This window comes from Hyperoodon ampullatus (assembly GCF_949752795.1).
Source record: "Hyperoodon ampullatus genome assembly, chromosome: 18".
Lineage (NCBI taxonomy): Eukaryota > Metazoa > Chordata > Mammalia > Artiodactyla > Ziphiidae > Hyperoodon > Hyperoodon ampullatus.
This window is the reverse complement of record NC_136931.1, coordinates 51,368,911-51,387,411: the sequence shown is the minus strand read 5'-3', so window position 1 is coordinate 51,387,411 and position 18,501 is coordinate 51,368,911. Positions and strand designations below refer to the sequence as shown.

General features: G+C 54.8%; 1 protein-coding gene across 11 annotated transcripts in view; it reads right to left on the bottom strand.

The window, feature by feature from the left end:
* Nucleotides 1-202: 202 nt before the first annotated feature.
* Nucleotides 203-18,501, bottom strand: part of POU2F2 (POU class 2 homeobox 2) — a gene marked incomplete at its 5' end in the record, with an annotated part of 59,802 nt that continues 41,503 nt past the window's right edge. For 4 of the 11 annotated variants that reach the window (XM_079723206.1, XM_079723205.1, XM_079723198.1 and 1 more), the window contains 9 exons: nt 3,392-3,565; nt 4,028-4,229; nt 5,827-5,893; nt 7,160-7,336; nt 7,415-7,563; nt 7,653-7,794; nt 8,096-8,209; nt 10,627-10,718; nt 10,808-10,913. In XM_079723206.1, the coding sequence (XP_079579332.1) occupies nt 3,526-3,565; nt 4,028-4,229; nt 5,827-5,893; nt 7,160-7,336; nt 7,415-7,563; nt 7,653-7,794; nt 8,096-8,209; nt 10,627-10,718; nt 10,808-10,913 (1,089 nt within the window). In that variant the 3' untranslated portion in view covers nt 3,392-3,525. Of the gene's footprint in view, nt 3,566-3,821; nt 3,896-4,027; nt 4,230-5,826; nt 5,894-7,159; nt 7,337-7,414; nt 7,564-7,652; nt 7,795-8,095; nt 8,258-10,626; nt 10,719-10,807; nt 10,914-18,501 lie in introns of all 11 variants that reach the window. The other 7 variants (XM_079723197.1, XM_079723200.1, XM_079723202.1 and 4 more) reach the window with 3 other exon arrangements.

The following is an 18,501-nucleotide window of genomic DNA, read 5'->3' as shown; positions in this document are numbered from 1 at the left end:
CCAACAATATTTGGTTTCCATTTTTTAACATTAAAGTTCTATGAGGTATTTGGTGCCTTATCTCGAGTCCTCGGGGGAGGGGGGCCCAGGGGGGAGACCTGGGGCACACTTGCCCCTCCCTCCCTCCCACCCCCTTCCCAATATTTGGTTTCACAGCTGTAGTTAAAGCTTGGGATTTGGTTCTTTTTCCCCCTCCCAGGAATTTTCTTTTTTTCTTGTTTTCCTCTTCCCAGTTATGGGGGTCAGACGGGGAGGGTCCCCACCACCCCGGCTGCACAGGGGTCCCTCCACCAATGTCAGGGCATCAGCCCCATCCCTGCCCCCTGCTTCCTCCTCTCCCCTCTGCCCCGCTCCTCCCACACTGGGGTGGAGGAAGGTCCCAGGTGGCAGGACTTGATGGAGAGGAAGCAGGATGAAGTGGGTGGTGGTGAGTCCTGGATTTTCTTTCCTTTTTTTTTTTTTTTTTTCTTTTTTCTTTTTTTTTTTCTTTTTTTCTTGCTTTTTTTTTTTTTTTTCTTTTTTTCCTTTTTTTTCGTCTAGAATCATAGTTTTTGTTCGAGTCATCTCCACCGTGCCTTCCATGCTGCCTGTCTTCTCAGAGGGGTTTTTGGTTGTAATTCCTTTCACTTGGCTCTGCTCAAATGTCCTTCCTATCTGTTCAGGAGCCCTTGGCCCCCTCTCCACCCTTGGGCTGGGGCCCAGGCCCTCTAGCCAGTCCCTTCTCTTCAGGAAATAAAAATGGACAAACTCAGAGGTAGGGTAAGGGCAGGGAGTCGGTTCAGCGGAGATGCTTACATTCTGGCGAGGATGGGTCGACGGCAGGCCAGGCCCCCATCGGTGCCAGGGTGGGCGGGGCAGCCACTCCACCACTGCCCAGACAAGGCACCCCGAGACCCCTGAAACAGCTGAGCCTCTGCTGCCTCCATGTCCCAGCCCAACAGTTTCATTTCCCGAGTGGGAGAAGGGAGACAAGAAAGAGAGAGAACGCCGAGGCCTCGGGGCCCGGGGTGGTGTCCGAGGCTCTGTCTGCCTCTCCTCGGAAGTGTCCGGCGGCACTGCCCATCTCCCGGGGCTCTCCCCTCCCTCTGCTCCTGCCCGGCGAGGGGCGGGGGCCACTCTGATTTCAATGGCTCGCGTCCTTCACAGCAACACTTTGGTTTGAGGAGAGACACAGAAAGAAGGAGATGAAGAGAGGTGAGAGCGGAGGGAAGGAAGAGGGAGAGACAGACCAAGAGAAAGGAGGAGACAGGGGAGAGGACAGGCTGCAGAGAACAGAAGAACTCGAAGGCGGAATCAAACCACCCGAAAGTTCGTTAGCTTTCCCTCGTCCATTCTTTTTTGCTTTCTTATTCCTTTTTTTCCTGTTTTTTTTTTTTTTTTAAAGCTTTTTCAGTTGATTGGGGGGGGGGCGGGGAGCTCGGGGCTCTTCACCCCTGTCCCTGACACCCTCTCTCAGCCCTGCCCACCCGCTTCCATCCGCCCTGGCTGAGGGACAGGCCCTGCCCCAGCCGCCCCCGTCCGGCTTTCCCGAAGACGACGTCCATGAGGTATTTGTGAAGAGAAAGAAGCATCCGTCCTTCCATCCGCCTCGGGGACCAAGGGCCTGGGCCACTGGTGCAGGGGCTTGGCTCCCCCTCGCGGCTCCTTCGTATCCTTTGAAGAGTCCTCGTCTTCTTTCCCTTAAATATATATATATCTATAAATTCTTTTTTTTCTAGTTTAAATTTATTGTTTGTTTGGTTTTTTGTTTTTGTTTTTTTGGTTCAAAACTTTGTTGGCCTCCACAACAGCAGGAGGGCAACGTGGCTCCCAGCAGGGTCTCTCCTCTGTCCGTCGAGATGTGTCCAGGGCTGGGCAAACACAGGGTCCAGCCAAGACTTGAGGGAGGTCTTGTGGGAGTGGTGGCCGCCACAGCGCCCTCTCGGATGGGGACCACAGGTCACGGCACTGTCCCCGCCACACAGACCCTGATGGGGACGCCATCTCGAGGAACCCCACCACTGGGGTGCGTGCCTGTGTGCATGTGTGTGAGGGGAGAGGAAGAGGCATCTGCCAGTATCGGAGGGGCACAGGGTGGGTGAGTTCTCTTTTTGGTTTCTGGTCAATGTCAAAGAACGGGAAGGACCCCACGGATAGGCACTGGAATATGAATTTTTTTTTTTCAGGGAAACTGACAGACGAGGCTGGAAAAAAAGACAACTTGAATGCCCTCACCTCATCCTCTCGTGCCCGAAGCTTCCACCTTCCCTCGGACTAGGGATGGGGGGAGATTCCAGAGCAGAGGAGGGTGACAGGGTTGAGGGGGGACATGTGAGAGCTAGACCTTGGCAAAACGGCCTAGCCCACCCTTCAGAGGGAAAAAGGGGGAGGTACAAGGGGTGAAAAGTCATCCCAGGCCTTCCCCTGAACTCTCCCCTGGCTGGGGGAGGGAGGAGGTTAAAGCGAGACACCCCTGCCTGGGGCAGGGAGAGCTGGGGGCCAGGGGAGCGGGGGGGACACATGACAGGGACACATTCTGCTGAGCACAACGCTAAGAATTCTGTACATCCTTTGGATGAAGCTACTGAATATTTGGTGTAAAGTTGTTCAGGCCCTTTCTCTTTCACCTTCTGGAAAAGAATATTTGGCGGGTGGTTCTGAGCCCACCCCATCAGCCCCAGGCTGTGCCCTCCCTGTCTTGGCTGGCCCAGGACTGAGGGCTGGGGCTGGGAGGCTGGCACATTCTCTTTTTCCTTCTCTGCCCACGCCGCATGCAGCGGGAGGCTTCGCCCCGCAGCCAGGGGCCCGCGTGTCCGCCCTGCCGAGGCTTCTCCGCCCTGGCTGGGGTTCTTATTTGGTGTCGTAGCAGTGAGGGTGAGCACACTGAGGTCTGGCTCGAGACTGGTTTTTGGTTTGTTCGGTTTGGTGAGGGATTTTGTTTGTTTTTGGTTTTCTTTTTTTTTTTTTTAATGTTTATTTTTCACTTCTTGTTCCTTTGGGGCAGCTGGTTTCTTTGTGATTATTTTTGGTTTTCTTTTTTCTGTTGGTTGGTTTCCTTTCTTTCTTTCTTTCTTTTTTTTTCTTTCTTTCTTTTTGGTTGGTTGTTTTTTTGTTTCTTGTTTTTTGGTCTTTCCTCCCTTGTCACTCCTGCTCCGAGGACCCTCTGCATCCCCACCAATGGCCTCCTCGCCCTCTTCCCAGGTGGGGGACGGAGGCGGGGGTCAGAGGAGGAGGAGGGGAGGCGTGGCGGGCCCTCACTCAGGCTTGGACCCTACCTCGGGCCCCCCTGGGCCTCCAGGGGTCTGTGCTGCCGCCTCACTGCAAGTGGAGGAGGAGGACGAGGACGAGGACGAGGACGAGGAGAGGCCAGGAGACTTGCTGGAGATGGAGGCCGCCACGGCCGCAGCGGCTGCCGAGACCAGGCCCACACCAGGCGGGGCGCTGAGCAGGGGCAGCCCGGCGTGGTTCAAGAAGAGTGACGAGGTCACCAGGCCCGGACTCCCTGGGGCCGCGCCAGCCGCCCCCAGCACCAGGTTCCCGCTGCTGTCAAGGCTGGTAAGGGGCAGGGTTCCACCAGAGGCCAGGGCTGGCGGGGAGAGAGAGAGAGGCTGGCTGGGGATGCCTTCCAGCGTCCCACCCGCAGTGCCCCCCATCTTCCCGTCTGACCCACGGACCCCCATCAGCACCCCTCACACCTTCCCCAAAGGTGAGATGGGTATGAAGAGGCGAGCGATGCAGTGAGCAGGGGCAGGATGGCATGGCTGGAGCAGGAATGGGATGGGGGCTCGAGGCCCTGGGGGACAGGGCTGGTGGCGATGTGAGTGACATGCAGCAGCACGCACCTTGGATAGTGGCCAAAGGGTTATTGCTCATGAGGGCTGGACTCAGCCCGGAGCTCAACCCCACCATTGTGCTTCTGCAAGAGGCAAAGCAGAGGCATTAGCGGGGGCAGAGACCCCCCCCAGAACTGGGGGCGCAGCTCCCCACCCTGGAAGCAGCAGCGACCCTGCTTCTCCCCACAGCCTCCTACCTGCAGCTGCCCACTTACCCCGTGCTGGGGTTCAGGCCCGATAAGCCGATAGCCGAGTGGCTGCCTTGAGGGCTGGGATTTGTGCTGTTGGTGGTGGCCGGGGGTGGGGGAGTGACAGAGGGGATGGAATTGAGGGGGGGCGCGGCCCCGCCCCCGGCCCCACCCCCTCCAGCTGTCCGGCTGGGGTGGAGGGTCCCCACAGCTGAGGATAAGGTAGTAACTGCCAGAGAGAGACAGAGAGATGGAGACTTCAGCTTCCACTCGTCCTCCACTGAGGTCAACTCCTGCTCCTCTTCCCTGCCCCGTCCCGCAGCATCTCAGTCAGAACACACTGAGGCCTCCTGCCCTTTCTTCTCACGACCATTTCTTTGTGCCTCTGCCACGGTGACAGTAATCGCAGTAAGAGCAGCTGCCACCCACTGAGCCTGTGCCCTATGCCAGGAGCGTGCTCACACCCTGCTTATCCAGCCCTGAATCTCACCTCTGGCCCCCTGTATACAAAGAACCAAGGGTTCCCAGAAGACAGAGAGCCCTATGGCTCCCTCTAGAGGCCAGGCACGGGCATGTGGCTGTGCACACTGAGGCTGAGAGGGCTCTGAGCCCGGACTGAGACCAGACACCCAGGACAGCAATTCCCGGCTCTGTGACGTCCCAGCTGTGCCTTCAGGTGAGTACCTTCATCTCTCTGGCCTTCAGTTCCCTCATCTGGAAAATGGGGAAGATAACAGAACCTATCTTATAAAATGGGTGTGAAGATTAAATAGGTCAATATTCTTTTTTTTTTTTTTTTGCGGTACGCGGGCCTCTCACTGTTGTGGCCTCTCCCGTTGCGGGTCACAGGCTCCGGACGCGCAGGCTCAGCGGCCATGGCTCACGGGCCCAGCCGCTCCACGGCATGTGGGATCTTCCTGGACCGGGGCACGAACCTGGGTCCCCTGCATCAGCAGGTGGACTCTCAACCACTGTGCCACCAGGGAAGCCCAAGATGGGTCAATATTCTTTATAAAGAATTTAGACCAGTGCCAGGCACACCCTTATTACTTTATAAACTTCCACTTATTATTTCTTAACCTGGGGAGGGGAAATATGGCGTTTGTTTTTTTTTTTTTTTTTTTTGCGGTATGTGGGCCTCTCACTGTTGTGGCCTCTCCCGCTGCGGAGCACAGGCTCCGGACACGCAGGCCCAATGGCCATGGCTCACGGGCCAAGCCGCTCCGCGGCATGCGGGATCCTCCCAGACCGGGGCACGAACCCGTGTCCCCTGCATCGGCAGGCGGACTCTCAACCACTGCGCCACCAGGGAAGCCCGGCGTTTGTTTTTATATTATTCTTACATATGGTGTTATACATGCCCTACCCCAGGAAGGGGCAAAGGAGGGCTTTGGGTACAAAAGTGTGTGTGAGTGTGTGTGTGTGTACACACACACACATACATACACACTCTTCTGTGTATATATTCATGGATACAGCTTCTGTATGTATGTTATATTCACAATAATTTTATAACTGAGGCTCAGAGAAGTAAGGTCACTTCTGGAGTTCACACAGTTCATAAATGCCAGAAAGAGAACCCAGATACATCACCTTTATCAGCCCCGTGCTTTTCTCACATGAAATCATGGAGCAGATGAAGCCTGAGCTGCTCGGGCAGGGAGCGGTGAGGCTGCCCTCTCCCCTTCCCTGCCCCGTCCCCCCCCGCCCCGACCTCCAGGCTCAGCCTTGAGGCCTAGGGATGCCCTGAACCGCTTGAGAACCTTGCGCTCGGGCCTGCACTGTGTTCTCCCAGTCCCCCCTCACCATCCTCTGCCCTCTCTGACCTGTTGTGCTCAGACTGCTAGAAGCTTGGGACAACGGCAGGGTCCCGGCACCCCCTTGGGGCGTGACCTGGGGAGAGAGGAAAGAAGGCATGGTTAGGCCACTGTCTTCCAGAAGCTCCCACGGTGGTCGCTGTGGTTACAACCCCCACACCTCTGCCTCCAAGACGGAGAAAGGCGGCTCTGGCTGCAAGGCTGTTTGTATCACGCCAAGCGCTTTCCATCAGCTTTCGTCACGTTTACCCTAGGTGATCTTGGGGCCCAGACAGGAGGCAGTCATTCCCTGCCTCTCCTCTGACACTGTCCAGTTGCAGGTCTGAAGTATGTGCGTGTGTATATGTGAGAGCGCGCAAGCACACGTGCTTGTGAGGCTAGGGGGTGGGCTGGGTTATGAGGATAAGGCGTGTCTCTGCATCACAGTGTTGAGATGTTATACTGCTTGATTTTCTGGGACCGTCCACCAGCCTCCTTCTTAGCCTCCCTGCCTCCAGTCTCATCCTCCATCGACCCCAGAAGCCTCACTCTCAATGTGACCCAGTCCCTCCCAGGCTCAAAACTCATCCTTAGCGCCTCACTGCCTACGGTTCAAGTTCAAGCTCCTTCAGCATTTGACTTGGTGTCTGGCCCCTGCCCATCCCCCACCCTACCCCCACACTCATTCATAAATAATCATTCCAGCTCCAATCACACTAAATCGCACTGGAGTTCCTCAAATTGGGCTCGGCACTCTGGCTTCTAGGCCTTCATGCACATAGATCCCTTTGCCTGTCCTTCACGTGGCTGACTAACTCTCTCTGTCCTTATGACTCAGCTTAGATGCTCCCTCCTTCCTTTACACCATGGGGAAGGGGGCTCCCTGGGCCCCTTGCTCCTCTCTGTAGTGTCACAACCCTTTCCACACTAGAAGGAATAAAGGGATGTCCCAGTGTGTCTGATCTCGAGCAGGCTGTGGACCTGAGTGCACACCCAGGGGTATAATGATGTCCCTGCCAGCGTCTGTGTGGTCGTGAACCTGTGTGAGGGGGGATGCCTGTATCCTTTACCTAGTATCCATCCCCGTGTGGCTACACCCTGTGATAACTCTGTGTTCGGCTACATCAGTGTGTGTCGGTGGGTGCTTGTATCCCCCATGTAAGACCACAGTTCCCTGGAAATGGTGTTTCTCTGTGTGACTGTGCCCCACCCCTGTGACAGCCTCTTCCCAAGGGTGACTCTCCCTGCCTCTGTTCTAGGAACTGTGGCCAACTGGGTAGGTTGTGCTTCACACGAGGTGCCTGCCAGGGGGCGAGGGTGTGCCAGAGCTTTGTGGCCCCACCCCTCGAGGGGCTCTTGGTACCAGATGGGGGCTGTAGCTGGCTGGCTTGCCCGGGCTGGGCAGCATGGGGGCCGCGCTGCAGGGGTTGATGCGTTTTTCCTTCTGGCGCCGGTTGCAGAACCAGACGCGGATCACCTCCTTCTCCATGTGCAGCTGCTCTGCGATCAGCAGGATCTCCTCTGAGGTAGGCTTCTGGTTCTGCGGGCAGAGGGCTCGTTAGCCCCAGGCCCATCCTCCCGCCAGCCCTCAGGGCCGCCCGGGAGGGTGGGGCCTCACCGCTAGAAAACTCTTCTCTAAGGCGAAGCGGACGTTTGTCTCGATGCTGGTCCTCTTCTTGCGTCTCCGGCCGGGGAGCCCGTCGAAACCCAGGCTGGGACTGCTCAGCTGGTTGGGACTGGGCAGGCTTGAGTCCACAGACATAGTCTCTGTGTCCGGGAGGAGACAGGGTCATGAGAGGGCGCTTCCCCCCGCCCGCCGCCCGCAGCCCGCCCGGGAGCCCCCAGCCCAGTCCCACCTGCGTCGTTGAGCCACTTCTCCAGGAGAGGCTTGAGTTTGCACATGTTCTTGAAGCTCAGGTTGAGGGCCTCGAAGCGGGAGATGGTCGTCTGGCTGAAGTCGTTGCCGTAGAGCTTGCCCATGGCCAGACCCACGTCACCCTGGGCCAGTGGGGCAGGGATGGGGCTGCGTTCAGAGCCGGGCAAAGGGCTCAGCCCCGCCCACCTGGCCACACCCCCACCCCGCCCACCAGGTGACTATGCCCCCCTTCACCCCGCCCACTAGGCAGCTACGCTCCCTCCCGCTGCCCACCTGCCGGTCACGCCCCTCACCCCGCCTACCATATGGCTACGCTCTCTACCCCGCCCACTAGATGACTAGGGCCCAACACCCCGGCCACCAGCTGGTCACACCGCCCTGTCACCCCACGCCCACCGCCTGTCCTGCTGGGTGGCTCCAGACCTGCGTGAAGCCCAGCTTGATGCGGCGTTGCTTGAAGGTGCGAGCGAACTGCTCCAGCTCCTCCAGGTCACTGGGCTCCTCGGGATGGGATGGTGGCTCCAAGCATTTGGGGGGCTGCGGGTGCGAGAGGTGCGGGTCGGGCAGCGTGGGGCGGGTCACGGCCTGGTGGGGTGGGCAGGCGGGTGGGATGCAGGACCGAGGACCAGGACGGGGCTCAGCATTGGCTGCGCAGTCCCCCCTCCCTCCCTCCCTGCCGTCCAGCCGCTTCCTGCAGACTCCCCTCCACCCACCCCCAGGTGGCCCCTCCACACTCATTGCCAATCAAGGTGACATTCTGCTGCCCCACAAGGGCCCGCGCACTGCCTGAAACTCTCTGCACATTCCTCCCAGTCTGCAGACTTCATAAGGAGCAGCCATCTCCTTTCACCAAAGGCTCTTTCCCTGAAGCTGGGGGAAGGGTTGGTGGTTTTAGCCTCCTCTCAGGCAGGGAATCAAGGATCAGCTCTGCTACCGAATTGCTGGGTAACTCAGGCAAGTTTCTTAATCTCCCTGGGCCTCAGTTTCCCCCTCTGCAGAATGGGAACAATCATGGCTATTCTACCTACCCCATGGGGTTGTTGGGAGAATCGGGTTAAAAGTGAGTAGGCTGCAAATAAAGTAAAAGTATTTTTAAAAATAGACAAGGAGGGTGACTGGGGGAATTTACAAGGAAGCAACAGTTCTCTCTGGAATGCTTCATTTCCCTAAAAATAAAACATCTAAGTAGGTGGTGGGTACAGGGATGTTGGACGCACAAGTCCTTGATCCATTATCCAAAACCCTGGGACCAGATGTGTTTTGGAATTCAGAATTTTTTCAGATTTTAGAAAGCCTACATGGGGCATATATCATAGATAATGTGAACCTCCACCATTAGGGTCAAGGCATCACCCCATATTCGGACATATCCACAGCTGTCAGCAAAGCACAAGTACCACATACGAGGGATAAAGAAAAGTCACACGCTGCCTTGCATCAGGCCAAGACAGGTTTTGCGGACTTCCCTGGTGGCGCAGTGGTTAAGAATCCGGCTGCCAATGCAGGGGACACGGGTTCGAGCCCTGGTCCACGAAGATCCCACATGCTGCGGAACAACTAAGCCCGTGAGTCACAACTACTGAGCCCGCGTGCCACAACTACTGAAGCCCGTGCGCCTAGAGCCCATGCTCCGCAACAAGAGAAGCCACCGCAATGGGAAGCCCGTGCACTGCAACTAAGAGTAGCCTTAAAAAAAAAAAAAAAAAAAAAAAAAGAGTAGCCTTGCACACAGCAGTGAAGACCCAATGCAGCCAAAAATAAATAAATAAATAAATTAATTAATTAATTAACTTTTTGGGTTTTTTGAAACAGTTCATATATTTTTTAAAAGGGCTGTTTTTAAAAATAGGTAGGAGGGGGCTTCCCTGGTGGCGCAGTGGTTGAGAGTCCGCCTGCCGATGCAGGGGACACGGGTTTGTGCCCCGGTCCAGGAAGATCCCACATGCCACGGAGTGGCTGGGTCCGTGAGCCATGACCGCTGAGCCTGCGCGTCTGGAGCCTGCGCTCCACAACGGGAGAAGCCACAACAGTGAGAGGCCCGCGTACCGTAAAAAAAAAAAAAAAATAGGTAGGAGGGAACTTTAAAATCCATAATCATGAAAAATTATTAAAGTTTAGGAGCCAGTGGGAATTCCCTGGTGGTCCGGGGTTAGGACTCCACACTTCTACTGCAGGGGGCGTGAATTTGATCCCTGGTTGGGGAACTAAGATCCCTCAAGCCCCAAGGTGCGGCCAGGAAAAAGAAAAAAAAAAAAGTTTAGAACCCAGGCAGCAAACTTCAAGAAAGGCCATGGGGACCAGGCAGGAGGACACTAAGGCAGCCTGAAGAACTCAAGCCTTCCAGGAGGGGGCCTGAGCTCATGCCATGTGTACGCAGATCCAGCCTTCCCAGAGCTTCTGGCTTGTCAAAAGAATCTGGGAATCTGGTGTTTTCCGGGAATTTTGTTGACAACTAACTCAATTTTTAAATGAGTGTGGGCCCTTGTTTGCAGTCTCTGGTCTGGGAAGGGGACACGAACTAGTACCCAACAGACCCTCAGGGAACACCCCCCATTTGGGAGTGCTGGAAGGGATCTGAGGCATTCATGCCCTAAAGGCCTGTGAACCCCCTGAAATTTTGTGTTTGTGCACATGTGCATTTTGGGGCAGTGGGGGTCGGATTCAAATAATCCATCAGATTCTCAAAGGAGCCCATGTGCCTGCAAGGGTTAAGAGCCACTGGTCTGGCTGACTCCCCTCATTCCATGGAGGAGGAAGCTGACTCAGACAGGGAAAGTGGCTTGCCTGGGGTCCCACAGCAAATTAGTAGCAGAGCAGCGCTGGGCCCCAGGGCTCCGGACTCCTATCTTGTCCCCTGTGGCTGTGGGGGGGGGCGGCAAATGGAGAGGAGACCCTCACTCACCACCACTCCACGCCATTTGGCCACAGCCTGACGCACTCAGTGGACCACTCACCTGTGTGGGCAGCCCTGCCCGGGGCTGGGAGGTCAGAAGAGCTCCCTGGGTTTGCTGAGGTAGCTGGAATAGATTTGGCGTCGGTAGCAGGCCTGGGGGGACAAGAGGGATCGCATGGGGTGAGGGTGCAGAGAGAGTTCTGTGGAGGCGTTGGGGAGGCCATCCAGGGTGAGGGCCTTACCTGGCTGACTCTGCTGGGCCTGCGGCAGCAGGAACTGAGCAGGTGGCTGGAGGTGGTGACCCGGCACAAGCACCAGCTGCTGGAGCTGGAGGAGCTGCTGGATGTCCTGGCAGGGAGGGGGGTGGAGAGAACAACAGCCTGAGTCCTGGCCCGGCTCTTCCCTCTGCATCGCCTGAGCCCCGAGGGGTGTGCCACAGGGCAGGCTGGCATAAGGCATAGAGGGACAGAGCCTGGGTCACTGGGTGCAGCCCTGAGCTAAGGGCATCCAGGAGGCCGGAGCATCCTACACGGGTCATCACAGGAGGGCTCGTTCTTTATTTACCTTTTCTTTCTTGATGAAATATTTGCCTTGTCCTATATTCCCACAGAACAAACAGGATCGTTTAAAAATGTAAATCAGACCAAGTCCTCCTTCCTTTTAAAACACTCCCAAGGCAAATTACATCATGTCTGGGATTAGCTTTAAAATACTCCAGCCCCTAGCGGCTGATTAAATTGATACAGAGACTTTGGAAACTCTCTGGCACACTTATGAGTTGAAATGGGTTCCGCCCCACCCACCACCAAAAAAAAAAAGATATGTTGGAATCATAACCATCCCCTAGAACCCCAGAGTGTGACGTCATTTGGAGATAGAGTCTGTGCAGATGATCACGTTAAAATGAGGTCATTAGGGTGGGATCTAATCCAGTACGACTAGTGTCCATATAATACGGGGAAATCTGGAGACAGATGCACTACAGCTGTACCGAGATACTATTTTTACCTGATGACAGTGCATGACACACTATGTTGGGGCGTGAGGGGAAACAAAAATTCTTGCACATCGCTGGTGAGAGGGTAATCAGGCAATGTCTATCAAAATTACCAGTATACATATCCTTTGACCCAGCCACTCCACTTCTAGGAATTTATCTTAGGGATACACTTGCACTTGTGCAGAATGACCTCACTAGAAGGATACTCCCAGTAGCAAGCAGTGTTTTAGCAAAAGAGTAGAAACAAGCTGAATGTATAGCAGCGGGGGATGGGTGAGTGAATTAGGGTAGATCTTCATGACAGAATATTATGTGTTCGTCAAAAAGATCGAGGACACTCTTTGTCCTGATATGGAACAATCTTCAAGATGTCCTGTTGAGGGCTTCCCTGGTGGCGCAGTGGTTAAGAATCCGCCTGCCAATGCAGGGGACACGGGTTCGAGCCCTGGTCCGGGAAGATCCCACATGCCGCGGAGCAACTAAGCCCGTGCACCACAGCTACTTAGCCTGTGCTCTAAAGCCCGCGAGCCACAACTACTGAGCCCGCGAGCCACAACTACGGAGCCCACGTGCCACAACTACTGAACCCGTGCGCCGCAACAAGAGAAGCCACCGCAATGAGAAGCCCACGCACCGCAACGAAGAGTAGCCCCCGCTCGCCGCAACTAGAGAAAGCCCGCACACAGCAACGAAGGCCCAACACAGCCAAAAATAAATAATTAAATAATTAATTTAAAAAAATGTCCTGTTGAATGGAAAGCTCAAGAGGCAAAACAGTGGGTATGATGTGCTACTGTTTGTGTTAAAAAAAAATTATGTCCTGGTACTTGCTTGGGTATGCATAGATTATACTTAAAAAACGATACAAGAGGGTTTCCCTGGTGGTGCAATGGTTGAGAGTCCACCTGCCGATGCAGGGGATACGGGTTCGTGCCCTGGTCTGGGAAGATCCCACATGCCGCGGAGTGGCTAGGCCCATGAGCCATGGCCGCTGAGCCTGCGCATCCAGAGCCTATGCTCTGCAACAGGAGAGGCCACAACAGTGAGAGGCCCGCGTACCACAAAAAAAAAAAAAAAAAAAAAAAGATACCAGAAACTGGCAACGCTAGAAACCCTTCTGTACCTCTTGAATTTTGAACATTTACCTTGTCCAAATAAAGGAATAAATACCCAGGTGTCCCACCCCCACTCGCCCAGTTGAGCAGTCACTTATGCCCGGCATCCCTGCTTTTCCAACCACTCATCTTACAAGAGTTCCAGGCTGTTCCCTGTCTACCCGTAAAGGCCTCTGCTTTCTCCGTGTGCTTTAGCAAGTGGACAGAGTCCCCAGATGCTCCCTGACCTCTCAGCTTTCTCACTCTAGCTGCTAGTCATCTAAGAATACAGTTTAAGAAGTTTGACATCCTTTGAAACTGCATCCACTCTGCCTTCCCTTTTGAGACCTTCCCCACCCACCCAATAAGGCCTGCCTGGCTATTTCTCTTCTGCACTTGGATTGACCCTGGGCAGGGAGTGAAGCCTGGGCTTCAAGGCCTGCCATTTACGGTGGACCCTTCCAAGACCCCCATACCTAATCTTTTTTTATAATTTTGTCTTCTTCTTCATCTTTTTCTGGCTGTGAGGTGGCTTGCAGGATCTCAGTTCCCTGACCAGGGACTGAACCTGGGCCCTGGCAGTGAAAGCGTGGAGTCCTAACCACTGGACCGCCAGGGAAGTCCCTTTTCATCAAATTTGTTATATCGATTGTACATCCAGCTCCTTGCCATGGCCCTGCATGACCTGGCCTTCCTCACCTCCCTCGACTCTCTCACTCCCTAACTCATCCAGCCACACCGGTCTCCCTCCTGCCACTGAACCCAGAAAGAAATCCCCACCTCAGGGCCTTTGCACGTGCTATTCCCCCCCACCCCCCGCTCTTGATCTGCACATGACTGGCCCCTCATCATCATTTAAGCCGTTATCAAATGCCCCTTCCTCAGAGAGGCTTCCTCTGGCCACCTGCTCTGACACAGAGATTTTCTCCCCCTAGTCGCTCTCTTACATTTTGCTCTTTTCCTTCCCTCATAGCAATATCAGATTCCTGTCTGTCTCCTCAAAAAGGGTTGGTGCCAGCTCCACGAGGGCACGGATTTGTTTGCCTTATTCCTCACTGTAACCCTCATGCAGAAAGGTGCCTGGGCGTGGTGGATGATCCCCAAACGCTGGTTGACCAAAGGAATTCAAGAAGGAGAGAAAGAGAGAAGATTCTGGGTGAACAGTGAGCTGCCTCAAGACTGGGGTTAGGGACTTCCCTGGTGGCGCAGTGGATAAGACTCTGCCTGCCAATGAAGGAGAACAGGTTCGAACCCTGGTCGGGGAAGATCCCACATGCCGCGGAACAACTAAGCCCATGAGTCAGAAGTACTGAGCCCGAATGCCGCAAGTACTGAAGCCCGCGCGCCTAGAGCCCGAGCTCCGCAACAAAGAGTAGTCCCCTTTCGCCACAACTAGAGAAAGGCCGCGCGCAGCAACGAAGACCCAACGCAGCCAAAACAAACAAAAAAAAGACTGGGGTTAGCCAGTAGAAGGCGCCATTTCTCCACAACCTAGAGCCATCTGAATCGGCACGCCAGCTGAAGCCACTTGGGGGCGTGTTAGGACGGAGACAGGGTGGAGAAATTGGAGTAGGCTGAGGGATGCCAGCGCTCCGCAGGGCGCCCCCCCCCCGTAGTGGATCATCTGCTCTGTCCCTAACCCGTGAGAAAAACCAGCACAGAGCGCTAGCACAGCCCATTAAACCCGAGAAGAGAGGAGACAAATTCTTGCTCATCGCTATATTCTCTTCACTCCCCTGCCCCAGCGCAGGCATAGAACGGGCAATCCATGAATTTTCAGTGAATAAATAAGGTAACCCTTAGGGTTTGGGGGCAGGCTGGCTGTGATTTGCCACAGGTGGGATCTTGGCCACAGACTGGGGGCAGAAAGACTGAGACACACGGTTCATATGACACATATGGGTTCATATGGGTGAACTGCAGAGTAATCACCCACTGGGCTTGGTTCCACCTGGTGGGGAGGAGGCAGCCTTGAGCAGGAACTAGAGGCCGCTGGGGCCCCGGAGCCCTGCAGGTGCGCTGCCTCACTCCAGCGCGCAGGGCCGACTCCCCTCTCCGCCATGACTGGCCTCACACGCTACACTCCCGCAGCCCCAGCGGGGATGGTGTCGACATGCACATCGACACTCACTTGCTGTCCCTGATACGGCAAAGTTTGACCAGTTCTGGACACTGCGTGCTGCGAAGACGTGGACAGCCTAGAGTGACGTCCAGAGTGAGGAAGGGATGGGGTCTGGGGACCATGTAAGTTACTTGCAATCGATTGTGGAAGGGGCCGCCTAGGGAGGGAGGCAGTGAGCACCGTCCTGGGGGCCATCTGGGTGAAACTGCACCCCCAGAATGGTGCAGAGGGAGTTCCCGTGTCACCTCGGTGTGCAAGGATCCCTTCCAGCTGAGAACCGTGAGGGTTAGAGTCTTGGCCATCGTGCCTGCTTTTTTTGTTGTTGTTGTTGTTGTTTTTGTTTTTGTTTTGTGGGATCTTTGGGGATCTTAGTTCCCCGACCAGGGATTCAACCCGGGCCCTTGGCAGTGAAAGTGCGTAGTCTTAACGACTGGACCGCCAGGGAATTCCCGTGCCTGCTTCTTGCTGTGTGACTTGGAGGAAGCCAGCTGCCTCTCTGGGCCTTACTGTATAGGGTGACAATGCATGGTGTCCTGGAACCACCTGGGCTCTGGAGATGGCCAGACACCTGACTCTGTCCCTTACACACCGTGAGACCATGGGCTGTTCCTTACCCTCTTTAAGCCTCAACTTCCTCAGGTGACACCTCAATAATTCTTACCTCATGGAGCTGTTAAAGAATTAAATGAGACAACAGGTGTAGAACGTTTAGTCTGATCCCTGGTTCACTGAAGTGGTCCTCCGTAAATGGCAGTCCTTTTTAACTGAGTCATTTCTCTCAGGGCTCAGTTTTGTCATCTATAAAATGGGAGTAATAATGTCTAACTCTTCACTGGGTTGTTTTGAGGCCTGAGTAATATTATTATTCTCAAAGCATTTTGGAAATCACAACCTACTCCTCCAACACCAGCATTTGCTAGCACTGCACCCTCACATCAGCCGCCTCATGTCACCCCATGAGCTCTCGAGGGCGGGAGCTCCACCAGTCCATCCTCTTCCTGAAAACTTACAACTTCCAGCTCCCGCCCAGACCCTCCACTGAGCTTCAGCCCCAAATATCCATCTGCCTATTTGATGTCTCCCACTTGGGTGATTAATAGATTCTTTGAACACTACCACGTCCAAAGTGAAACTCCTGGTTCCCTAGCCCCACCCTCCAAAACACCCTGTTCCTCCCCTGCTTCCCCCAGCTCAGGAAACCACCTCACCACCACCAATCTCTGAAGCCAAAATCCCAGGAGTCACGCTTGACCTATCGGATCCACACAAAATAGCATCCCGGACCCCACCTTCACCCTCATCGCCACCCCCCCAACCCTCGATGCCTGCAAGGACTTCCCACTCCTTACTTCTAGTCCATTCTCCCCACAGCAGCTGGAGGGAGCTTTGTAAAGGGTCAGTTGGGACCCCCGCCAGCTTAGAACCCCCAACAACCTCCCATCATACTCAGCACACATTCCAAACTCCTTGATCTTGCCCACGAGGCCCTGCAAAAGCCAGTCCTGCCTGCCTCCCCAGCTCACCAGTTATTTGTCTCCCGCTCACTCTGTTCCAGCCATTCCACTTTCCCCTGTACCCTGAACAAGTCAAGCTGGTTTCCACCTCAGGACTTTTGCATTTGCTGTTGCCCTTTCCTAATCTCTCCCACTGCCTTCTTCATGCCTGACTCATTCAGGTCTTGGTTCTCAAAGGCCACCTTCTCAGCGAAACTTTTCCTGACCACCCCATTAAAAGTGGCTTCCTCCCTTGGGACTTCCCTGGCGGTCCAGTGGTTAAGGCACTGCGCTTCCACTGCAGGGGGCACAGGTTCCATCCCCTGTCCTGCATGCCGTGCAGCGAGGCAAGAAAAAAAAAAAAAAAAGTGGCTTCCTCCATCTAGGACAGCACCCTGTGTCATTTTCTTCATTTCACTTATGCTAAAACCGTCTTGTTTTGCTGATATGTTTACTTGTTTACTGTCTCGCCACTAGAACATAATGTCCTCAAGGGCAGCCACCTCTGCCTTGTTCACAGCTGTCCCCTCAGGGCCACGAATGAGCACCTGGCATACACAAGGTGCTCGATAAGTACTAGTTGAATGAATAAATGACTATGATTATTCCAGTCCCTCCACTAGGGGAAGCTCTAAAGGTTGGAGGTGGGGGGTGGACAGAGGTAGCCTGTCTCTAGCGTCGGATCTGCTACGTCCCCCCGTCCCCCAGAGGTTGGCCCTGCCACATGGAGCCCACGAGGTCCTGGCGACTGAGGCAGAACACTGTGGAGCAGAGAACCATTCAACAGGGAGAAAAAAAACACCTACCTGCCAATTGCACATTACATGCCATGCTCCCTCATGCTAAAATTCCAGGACAGACGAGCAACAGCAGATCCCAGCCCAGGAGTTCTGGAGTGACTGGCATGCCTCTGGACCGGCCCAGCTCCTGGACTCTGGGGCCTGTGGTGCCAGGTGGGTGGCTGAGCTGACCTGGCATCCCCCGCCCCTTCTCCAGCAGCAGGACCCATCTCCTCCTCTTGGGGACCTGCCCTCCCCCACTCTCAGGTCACGAAGTCCAGGTGGGGCTGACCCCACCCTCCCGGGAGTTGGGAGCAACGACTCAAACCTGGCCACTGGGTGTGTTTTTTCTCTCTGGGCAGGGTGGCTGCAAGTCTTGAAGTGCTGGTACCCATTACCCCCAACCCAGAATGAAAAGGGAGACAGATCCCTGGGGCCAGGCCTGATGTTCCAGGTTGGGCCTTTTCTGCGATTTGAGCCAAACAGTCCCTTTTCCTCTTCAGCTGACTGGAGTGTGGCTGTGGCCCCACTGACACCCCCTCCTGGCTCATCCTTTGCTGCCTCCCACCCCTCACCTCCCCAAGCCTGCCCTGCTCTCTCGCTTTGCCTTCACCAGTCCCACGCCTGGAACCCTTTCCCCGGCTCATCCACCTGGTAAACTCCTACTTGTTCCCCCCCTCGGTTCAGATACCACCTCCTCCAGGAAGCCTTCCCTGACTCCCTCAGACACAGACCCCTTTCTCTTCCCACATCCCCACCACACCCAGCAGGTTTCTCTGGGAAACCCTTCTTCACTAGGTCTTACCCCCTCAAAGATCTTCTCAAGCTTTATTTGCCATGGTCATATTACGAAAATACGGACGTTCCTCCCCGCCCCCACCGCCGCCACTCTCCAAATACAGAATGATGTTTTAACAGTTAATGTAAACTTTCAGTCAATGCCTACCCTACCCCAGGCATTCTGAATTACTCCCCTGGAGAGATGTCTTCCCTACCCTTGATTGAAAAGCTGCAGCAAAACATCCCTCATTGATTCAGTAAACGCCTGTGTGGCCCCCTTGGTAGAAAGCATCATGCTGAGTTGAGTGCTGGACACACAAATTGTAAACCTGTATTATAGGGACTTCCCTGGCGGTCCAGTGGTTAGGACTCTGTGCTTTCACGGCCGAGGGCCCGGGTTCGATCCCTGGTCAGGGAACTAAGATCCCACAAGCCGAGGGGCGCAGCCAAAAAAAAGTCAGTGGTAAAATTGTATTATAACTGTCCCTTCTGTGCAGGCTAGGGAAATGCAGGGAAGGTTCCTGCCAAACTGACCGACATTCCTTTGGAAGTTGGCATTAGAAGGACAGAAGGGGGACTTTCCCTTCGTACTTTATATCATTTTAAAGTGATAGGGTTATGGATGCTTTTTGACTTTCATATTATTTTTCAAGTAAAGCATTTCTTAG